This window comes from Nelumbo nucifera, chromosome 8 (assembly GCF_055504915.1).
Source record: "Nelumbo nucifera cultivar China Antique chromosome 8, China Antique-T2T, whole genome shotgun sequence".
NCBI lineage: Eukaryota > Viridiplantae > Streptophyta > Magnoliopsida > Proteales > Nelumbonaceae > Nelumbo > Nelumbo nucifera.
Window position 1 is genome coordinate 12,449,265 of NC_142656.1, and position 10,262 is coordinate 12,459,526.

General features: G+C 35.8%; 1 protein-coding gene across 2 annotated transcripts; it reads right to left on the reverse strand.

The window, feature by feature from the left end:
• Positions 1-364: 364 nt before the first annotated feature.
• LOC104592296 (tudor domain protein (DUF1767)) lies at positions 365-10,059 on the reverse strand. Of its 2 annotated transcripts, XR_016079894.1 has the most exons (8): positions 9,598-10,058; positions 9,155-9,322; positions 6,758-7,004; positions 3,232-3,426; positions 2,887-3,152; positions 2,086-2,288; positions 1,878-1,974; positions 365-693 (listed from the first exon to the last, which is right to left on the reverse strand). XR_016079894.1 is itself a non-coding variant. In XM_088894071.1 (6 exons), exons 1-6 carry the CDS (start codon positions 9,826-9,828, stop codon positions 2,142-2,144), a joined length of 1,254 nt encoding a protein of 417 aa, XP_088750197.1. In that variant the 5' UTR covers positions 9,829-10,059; the 3' UTR covers positions 365-2,141. The 2 variants fall into 2 exon arrangements, 1 of the variants encoding a protein (XP_088750197.1); XM_088894071.1 differs by having other exon boundaries at positions 365-2,288; positions 9,598-10,059.
• Positions 10,060-10,262: the final 203 nt, after the last annotated feature.

The following is a 10,262-nucleotide window of genomic DNA, read 5'->3' on the forward strand; positions in this document are numbered from 1 at the left end:
ATGCATTAGCCATTAGGGGATTAACAATAAAAGAAATATTAACGAGAGAATGAGAGAAATTAATTGAAAGGATTAGCAATAAAAGAAAGATTAATGAGAGGAAATAATTAAAGTAATAAAATGAGAGAGAATAATTAATTAAAATAATTATTTTGTAATGTATATACGTTAGAGTATTGGCCCGATACAAACGAAAAAGAATAGAAGAAGTGGTTTCTATATTATATCGGGTATTTAATGAAACGATACGTATCGGCCAATACGTTGCAAAAGTAAGCCATTAGATTAAACCCACTCAAACTCTGGTTGAACCAGGAAATCAATGACGTGGCCTCCCAAAGAATACAAAAAGAAAGGACAAAAGTTATTTAATTGTCATAAAATTTGATAGTTGCTATGTTTTATTTATTTTTTCCTTCTCAGACATTCCAATTCAATGATTGACACGTTTTCACTGCATTTCAGTTCAATATGGCAACCAACTGATAGGGAAATCTGCTCTTGGTTAGAATTGGTCCAATTGCTTTAACAATGAAGACGTAGCCAAAAAATACATAAATGTTTCATGTAACTGACAACCACTCCCTGCATGACAAAATGCAAATATAGTCCATTACTCATCATTCAATCGGAATTCAGTTCCTTTGCCTCCATCTTGGATGTTGAATCAACTGGGTTTTAAAATCAAGCATCCTGCAAACGACCAAACAAGTATTACTGAAAGAACCTTTTACCAATGGGTACAGTCGACTCTGAAATGATGCAAAAAAAAATCAAGTTTCATCCTATAGACGAGTAAAAAATTACAGAGCAAAAATATCTGCCATGAAAACGACTAAAAATATTTTCCTCTTGGGCAGCTTCATGTTTATATAGAGCAAAGATAAATAATTCAAAAATGAAGCCGACCCTGAATTCCTGATATTGCTTACCAACTCTTAAGGATGACGAATTTGATTAGGAAAACATACAAGTGCTCAGCATCTTCAATTTCCATTGAAACCACTTTTCTGCTTACTTTGAAGGGAGCAGATAAACTCATATTTGCTCACATAATTACCCTGACTTTTCTTCTCTACTTTGTGATTACATGCATTAAAGTTTACAGAATTCATTTGACACTTGATTCACTAATTGTATGAAAAAGGAAGAGTGGCTCCTATTTCTGGGTATTGAATGTATAAATATAAACTGCAGCATACTTTCATAAATCAAATACTCTTTGGAATTACTTTCACATGCCTGTTATCCCTGCAATAGTCCTAAACCTGTACAGAGGAAAACTACTTTATTCTCTCCTCCCTAGGTTGAGGATGCATGTTCAAACTTCAAAGTAGTTCTCAGTAAATATAGACTGGGGATAGCTGTCCATGAAAAGTTTCCTGGAAACATTAATGTCATATTATCAGCTGCTGGTATTACATTAGCATAGCACTCCGTTAACGGCATTGTCATCTTTCTAAAGTTTCTGTTGGTGTTGGATAAGGGGTAGGAGTTGTAGATTTTCTTGTACTTTTTCACAAAATTACTTCAGAATTTTTCATTGTGCTTTGATTCCAGCACAAGATTTAACACTTAACACTAATGCATATATTCTCGTAGTTCTTTATTGGATACTTTCAAAGATTTAATTTGGACCAGACAAGCAATACTCTAACTAATTAAAAATAATGATTGCAGCAAAGAAAATGGAGTTAATTGATGTAATCATGATGCAAAACACAAAACTCAATCAGATTTTAAGAAAGTTAATCAAGTAGAGTTCATAAATTTTGTTAGTAAAACTCTAATTGGATACTTAACATCATCCCTCACTTTTAACATCATATAATGCTCATTAAGCTCCACCATCATACACTGACAAAGTACACACATACCTTCACTTGAGAGAATATCAAATTACAAGAAAAGGAGATGGAAAACTCTCTTATGGCCTGTAATGCACTTGGAATTTAGGAACCATGAATCTGCCAACTAATAGGAAGTAAAAAGAAGTTAGGCCTAAGAATTTTCATTAGATAATGCAACCATAAGTTCATTTATGAAAAGAAAACAGGAAAACAAAAAGGAAACTAGGATACTTGCCATGAGAAGACATAAGTCCAAATGAAGGACACAAAGAAAAGAATAACAGGTCAACTTTATCTCCTCCCCCTCCCCCTCCCCCTTCCTCTTCCCCTTCCTCTTCCTCTAGATCCCATTTGATATTGATTTCGACCTTCTCCTCTATCATAATTAAACATACTCATCCGAATCTTCTCTGCCTCTGCTCCAGGATCCCCTTTTACCTGAAAAGGTTGAAACCAGTAATATCAGAACTTCAAATATATACGAAATGGATATAAACTCACAAGTTAGTAAAACTAGTAGTAACAACTATAGTAACAATAGGAGGAAGAACATATACTGATTGGGTTTCTTTTCTAGATGACCCCATTAATTCATGCCACATGGAGAAACCATGTTGCTGATCCAAATACTCCTTTGGATAAGGGACCCTCTGGATTAGCCAATGGCCATTCATTCAAACCCCATGTCCCCTTAAGCCAAAAATCACCAACCTTGTATTTGAGCTTTTCCCAAAGTATTAATTGTTGAAAGTTCATATATCTCAAATTTAGAAATTGCCCGTATGGATAGATTACTTGGATTGCAAAGCTTAGGTGCTGAAAATTATCTTACAAATACATGCTGGAGAAGAGTACATGTGGAGCCCATGTGGGCCCCTAATCATATTGATATATGAAAGATTCATGGATCACTTCGATTTCTTTTGTAAGCTAGACAACTAGCATACCTATTCCCATATAACAGTGATGGTAACAATGATGATTATAAATAATAATGATAATAAGAACAAGGACAACAGTAAAAAAAATTACTGACATGACAATCTTCCAAATCCAACTGATCCTGAAGCTGCCAAGCAAGCTCCTCGTCATGGCTAATATCTTGAACATTATTTCGTATTACAGGATTACCCCTTTTCATCCTCTCCCATTCATCAAGAGTAAAAACTGATGATTCTTCCTGTTTCCCTTTCTCTCTATGTTTTCGACCTCCAGATCGTCGATCATCACGGGCTGGCTCACTTATTTTCTGTAGGAGTTTTTGTGCAGCGGCTTGATTTTGAACAGGAACAGCTTCAGCCACTGCAAAGATACATATGTTTGCATCAGTAAAAATCGAAAGTTGACAGGTTTCTCAAAGATGATGCTGATCGGATGATACCTTCTTTGGTCCTGGATTCAGAAGTACTTGGCTTCTCTGCAGATTTCCCAGTTATGGAAGGGGCTTTCAGGCTGCCATCCAACCCATCTTCTTTGGCATTAAAGACCTGATTCTTTACCACTTGCTTTGAATAAGAAAATCCACCTAATTTCACAACACTAGTGCCAGACGCTTTCGAGGTTGACTCAGGAGGATCTACAAATCATTTATACTTTGGCTGTGAGTTGCATTAGGGTCCAGTAGTTGTTTGCTATCACACAGTTACCAGTACTAATTGTAAGCACTTGAGAGGATATAAGAGGGAGATAAACAAGAGATAGAGATGTTAAACCAAAAAGGAATCTGCTTAGGTGAAGCTTGTTTTTCCCATTAACATGTGCAACAACTTGGCAATTCAAAGATTTCCTTAAATATTCAATGCATATAACATCATGTCTTAACAGGCTAAAATGCCTAGGTATCACCCAAGGGGCCATTACTTGGTGTAATGGTAAAATCTCAGGCTATCAAGTGTGAAAACGTAGATTCAAGTCTGAGAGAAGCCACTTTGTGCAAAAATGCCAAGGGTTAGGATCGTATCCAGTCTACCCCTCCCAAGACCCTAAATAGCTGGGGCCAACATTAGGTAATGGCCTTTTGGCCTAGGTATCACCTAGATGATTTAATGGTGATAGACTGGTTGATGTAACACATTGATCCTAAATTGAACATAAAGATGAACATTCAGTGACCAAGATCAATTCCTAATTCTGAAGTAATGATAATTATTATCCTACCAGCAAGCCCAGAGTCACTACTAACACAGTAGTTGGAAAATCCAGCAGTCATTCAATTACAGGAGATCACAAGCAAGCCTAAAGATCAGACTAGTCAAGCATCATATCTTTATCCTGTTTGCTTTGCATTAGTAGCCCCAAGACTGGATTAAAATTTGTCAGGTCCACAGCTGGCAGAGCCTATGAGTCATGAATCAATGTTTTACAGACAAAGGACTCCCTTGAAGAGACAACATGCATCACCCAGTTGCATTGAAGAAAAGGAAGAGTTGGATAAGGGATCTACTAAAAGCAATGCACTTAATATTGTATCTGCTCAAATCTGCAAATTATCCATAATTCCATATTAACTTCATGGAATCTTCTAGAGCATTTCCATCAACTCACGTTCATTTCATCCCCCTACCCGCATCCTTCTTATACAATCCAACCTTGTTTACTGAGAAAATATTTACACCCACTAGAACCCTTTTTTCTGCTTCATCTCTCTAGTTGACTGTCATGGATTGTGGAATCAGCACAGAAAACAATATCTACTACAATTCAACACGACTACTGGACGGTAGAGGAAGGAGCAATTTTACTGAATGCCTTCTCCAGTGGCAAAGAAATTGGTGCCAGTAAGGGCTACCCAACCATGAACAAAGATAAAGATGATTTTTGTTATCTACTAATAATCTATATTTGTACCACCCACATCTCTTCTCTCTTCCTACTCATAAATTCTCTAGTAGGTTCCGAGTTGCAGCATTGGTTAGCAAAAAGAGAATGTATGTGGGCAACTACAGCACACGTAAGAAGAAGCGATCTATAGCAAGTTGAAAGGGCAAGAAGGGCTAGGGGCAGACCAAAAAGGACATTGGTTGAAGTAGAAAGAAATGACATAAGTGCTCATAATTTAACAATAAATATGGCATTGAACAGAACAGAATGGCAAAACAGGATTCATGTAGCCAACCCCATATAATTGGGATAAGGATTAGATTATAATGTGGGGCCTTCCAATATTCCTAAGATCAGATTTTCTCCCTAAACCTCTCTTCCTCCTCCTCTGATGTTTAGTCCATTCACCTAGCAAAATAGTACCATCCAAATTTGATTTCAATAACATATTGATCTAAGAGTTGGAACTTTATTACTATGATTCAAACTTAATTTAATGAAGCATTCTTAACTTTGCCTCATTAAAACTCAAATAAAAAGCTTGCATCCATCACTCCAACTGTCAGTTCCCCTGAATGTGAAGAAGTTGTCAAGGTGACGCCTAAGCGGGCGCCTAGGCAACAAGGCGCCCTTGGAGGCTCACCTCGCCCAGTCGCCAAGCAGTTTTGTGGACTGTGGTATAAAATACTTTTATATTATTATTTTTTGACATTATAATATTAAACTAGAATATTCATTTTATGTGCTTATATACTAATTTCTTTTTATTATTTTCTTATTTGTTAGGGTTTAATCAACACAAACATTGCTAACTGCTGTATTGAACCCATTGTTTAAAGTGTCGATACACTTCTGTGTGTCGGCAGAGGTGTATTAGTACTTATAACGATACTCCCCCTATTTTTTTTTATTTGGTTTTCGGTTTCACGGGTCCTCGAAAACACCTGCAAACATGTGTATCAGGACCCCAAAGATACAATACAATACAGCCGATACGGGGTGTATCTTATCGAAATTTTGATCCTTGATTGAACCCTCAAAGATTTCAAAACCTAAACCAATAAGCAAGGGAAGAACTTAAAATTTTGTCTAATCAACACATTTTCTTCTTCCACATCTTCTTCCACCTTTTCTTTTCTTCTTTTCCTATAACAAAAGTAGGGGTTCAGCCCTATATTTTTTGAATTTTCTTTCCTTTGTTCTTTTTCTTCTCATAAAATGTTGATTTTCTAGACTTAAACATGAAATTTATACTTCTCTTATGAAAATTATGGATCATTATTAAGGAAAGATGGTTATGGAACCTACGGAACTACCCTAGGATATATGGTTTTACTTTAAAAAAAAAAATCCATCGCCTAGGTGACTAGGCACCCCCCTGTCGCCTAACCTCGCCTTGGCGCCTTGAAAACTATAGAATGGGTACCATTAAAAAGAAAGAAAAAGGATAAAACAAAACAAAACAAAATGGTGCTTAATTAGAGTTTCCATCAGGAAAAAAATATATATCATATATCTAGGTACACCCCCCCACCCCCACCCTAAGCCTAGTCCTCAGCTTTCTACATGGAGAGTTACATATAATTTACCAAACTGGATTTTTATAGCCTAGGTTAACCTAATAAAGAGGTCTGCTACGTATCATAAGGAGCTGTTCATACCAGAGGTTTCTTGAATTTCAAGCAAAAGCATCTTCTTCTACACCAATTTGAATAATGGGCATGCTCATTTGGGCACTTCATAAAATAATTGTGAAGCTAGTTTTCTTACAGAAATGGAAATTTCCTTAGAGCAAGCCTCGCTTATCATAAATAAGGCAATCCTATCTGTACAACAATTTGTGTCTTCATTTTATGTTTAAACATCAAATTCCATTGGGTGATATTGTTTATGGATGGTTGAGAAAATTGTGTTGGACTTTGGCTATAATGTATATTGTTCACTTCTTTGTTAATTACAAATTGGAGGAAAAAATAAGTTGCTCCAGGAAATCTCCTTAATAAAACAAGGAATCAAAACCTTGAGAAGGAATTATGAAATACTATAGAAAATTAAAATTTTTAAAAGAAAAGGTTTGATATACTGACATGAAGCAATATGCTGCTGAACAATCTGATGGGGATGTGCCCCAATTTGCAACTTCTCAAATGGAGGTGGACCATCAATTTCGATTTTTTGAGATACCCTCAAGGATGAGCGGGAGAAACTTGAATATTTCTGACTCATCTCCCATTCTTCATAAAGTGATTGAACAAGTCCTCCTAATATAGCTATTGTTTTAGGATTGAGACACAATATACCATTATGCACTGCCGCTTTGTTTTCCAAACGGACCTACAGAAAAAGAGGGAACAATTTCTGCAGTGGTTAACAATAATAAATAGATGAGGAAGTACATATCTCAGCCTTTAGGACCATTAAAATCACACTAACAAGAAAATGCAATGAATCACATGCATGCTAAGATAAGTTCTGCCTGATTCCATTAAAACTGTTACCATTTCTTCAGAGTTAACCCATGTAGTAATTTCATGGTACTTCATATACTGATCACAAGATAAATCGATTTCTAGCTGAGACTCAATCTCATAGCCAGTTGGCCACCTTCCTAATATTGTTCACTGCAGCAACTTTCATAATAGAAAACGACACAGAAAACATATGAACTTAGATGCATGGAATAAGAATTGGAGGAAGTAGATGATGCATTCAGAGAAGGAAAGAGAATCAGGAAGTTGGAACACCTAAGCCTCAAGACCCAAAAACAGTTTGAAGGTGATAGAACTAAAGGAAACTATGGTGGAAACACTGGTAGTTATAGTAGTTGACAGAGTAGAATAGTGGAGTGGGTTGAAACATTATTTGTATTCCAAGGAACCTGATTCTTGCCAATGGATCTTCAGCTTTTTTTCCATTTTAAGAGGGGCATTCATCAAGGTGAGTAGGTGACCCTCTTCATACATTCATCTGTAGAAGCTATTACTGATCTAACTCTAAGAACAACTGGAGGATTTTCCTGGAGAAGTCTTCGGTAAGTGAAGATGTTTGAACTGCTGTATGAACTGCAAAGCTCTAATTTACAGAGTGTCCCCAGTTTATGCAATGTTTATGAATTCTCCACAGTGACATATTTGAATCACTTAAAAGATTTTCTGCAGTAGATTAGGGTTTACTCATCACTAGAGAAACTTGTGAAGATTTTACATAGAATGCTAGAGCCACACATCCTTTTCTAAAACCATGTAGGTAGATTAGAAAAATGCTTTCAAAATACTACATAATAGCAGGGAGAGAGCATCCATCATAACTCGATCAATCTTATAAGGTTGGTTACTAGACTTAGCTTTCCCAGTTTATTCAGCTTTGAAATAACAGACTGATGCATCACCAAAAAATAGTATCCCCCTTAAGTAATGAATCCTGTATTTCCTCAACCCTCAGCTTAACTAGGAATCGGTAATGCCTATGGTCTCGGTCCTGAAAAAGATAAACATTTTTTTTTACAACTAGCTGTTAGAAATGTTTCTTATAATAAAACCACCAGAAACATGTTTCTACCTATTCTTTTTTTTTTTTAATTCTTGGTTTTCTGCAGCTAGTGCATCCTCACTTATCAGGAAAATGTTTTTTATAATAAAACCACCAGAAACATGTTTCTACCTATTCTTTTTTTTTTATTCTTGGTTTTCTGCAGCTAGTGCATCCTCACTTATCAGGAAAATATGAAGTTAGTTAAAAAAAATTGGAACAGCATTTTCAATTCAACTCCTGACAGTACAAGAGGCAAGAGCAAAGATGCAAACAGACAATTCTTGTTGAGCCATCAGATATTAATTAAGTCTATATCTTTCATATGATCTAATAGTTTATTAGATTGTAAAATGAGATATCTAAATAGAATTAAGGGTTCAACTATGATACTGGAAAAACTTGTAACCAATCAGGTGGTGGTGGGGGTTGATTGGTCAAAGCCCTCGGTTATCATGCCTTTCTGGCAACATAGGTTTTCCCTAGAAATAAAACAATGATTCGCATTACATTACTGAAAGAAGGGCTATTGCCAATGTTTTGCACGAATTGTTCACTTTCAGACATGAACCCCAAGATTGTCATCTCGAGAGTTTACCAGACGAAGCAATGGCCCCATGTTATGTCATATAACTGATAACACATACGAATCTAAATTTTCCAGACAGAACTTTGCACTAGAAAAGGCAGAACACAGGTTTTGCTAAATGAAACTTATAGCCATGTTAGAGTATAATTAGGATGTGGAAATGTGATGAACAGTAGACGATTAAGAAGGAAGAAAATGTCATATTAGTTGAACTTTTAGGTGATAAAATCTGACACTAAAATTCCTTTATGTGTAAGAAACCCTGCAATCTAGGAACCCAACATACGCCAACTCTTGTATCTGGCAAATCTCTATAGTATGTAAAAACAAGTTGATAAAAGCTGCTAAATAAAGAAAACCAGTATACCTTGGTCCCGGGAGCAATATCGTCTTTCATCGACGGTATGGAAGAATACTCTATAGCCACTATTTCCGAATGTCCGTCAGTAAGACCAAATCGAAGAAGACGCCTACTGTGTGAAATTTTAGAGTAAGCCTCAACAGTGCTCTGAGATATATCTCTTACCGAAACAACCTATTTAATTGGGAAAAAAAAAGAGAGAGAGATAGACCAACGAATCAATCAACGGATCGAAAAGCAAACAGATAAACAAAAAACCAATGAAGCTCTAGTCTTCCAGAAAACCCATCAATTAAAAAACAAAGAAAAAAGCTGCACAAACAGAGAAATAGAAAAGTGAAAAGGGTGAAATTGAAAGGAATAAAAAGAGAAAGATAAAAGAACAGTTTATCAACGAGGACCTAGAAGTATAAATAAAGGTTGGAGATGATAAAAAACAAAAAACTTACCTGAAGAACTTTTGGACCTTGAAGATGGGTTGATTTTTTAATCGTAGAAAGATCGGGTAGCGACTTCCCGCCGATAGACTTCAAATCCAGGTTTAGAAGCTCTGATTCAACGGAATCAACAGAACCCAGTTCACCTGATAAAGCAATATTAATTTGAATCAGACCTTTTACTTCTTCGACATCTCTGAAACACCAACCTCTTCGAATCAGCGCTTCTAACACAACCTCCATTGTTCTCCTTGGCGGGTCTAACACCTATTTCGAATGAATATTGCGGGAGCTTTTATTAATCCTATTTTTGTAACTTCTAAGTACTACCCCGGTGAACAAAGCGGAATATCGGTTACATTCAAGGGCATTTTCGTTCACAAAGAAAAGGAGAAATTAATAGAATTTGGAAAAATTCGTGAACTGGGTTGTGTCAAGTCAGTTCCTGGACTTCAAAATGAGTCTATTAATTAGTGAAAATTCCTATACTTTGCGCTTAGTGAGACTTTGGTCGTTGAACTTTAAAACGGGACAACTTGTTAATTTAATTTCTACCGTTAACCGATTGTTAAGTGGCATTTGAAAAAAATATAAATTAATAAATTTTATAAAATACTTTTATATTACTTTTTATATATTATCTTAAAAGTATTTTAATGTTTTAAAAAATTAACATC

Coding starts and splice junctions, on each gene's coding strand:
- LOC104592296 (XM_088894071.1), bottom strand. CDS start 9,828: ATGGAGGTTGTGTTAGAAGCGCTGATTCGAAGAGGTTGGTGTTTCAGA. Junction 3,153..3,231: donor TGAATCCAGGACCAAAGAAG/GTATCATCCGAT, acceptor GTATCTTTGCAG/TGGCTGAAGCTGTTCCTGTT. Junction 2,289..2,886: donor TGGATTTGGAAGATTGTCAT/GTCAGTAATTTT, acceptor CAACCTTTTCAG/GTAAAAGGGGATCCTGGAGC.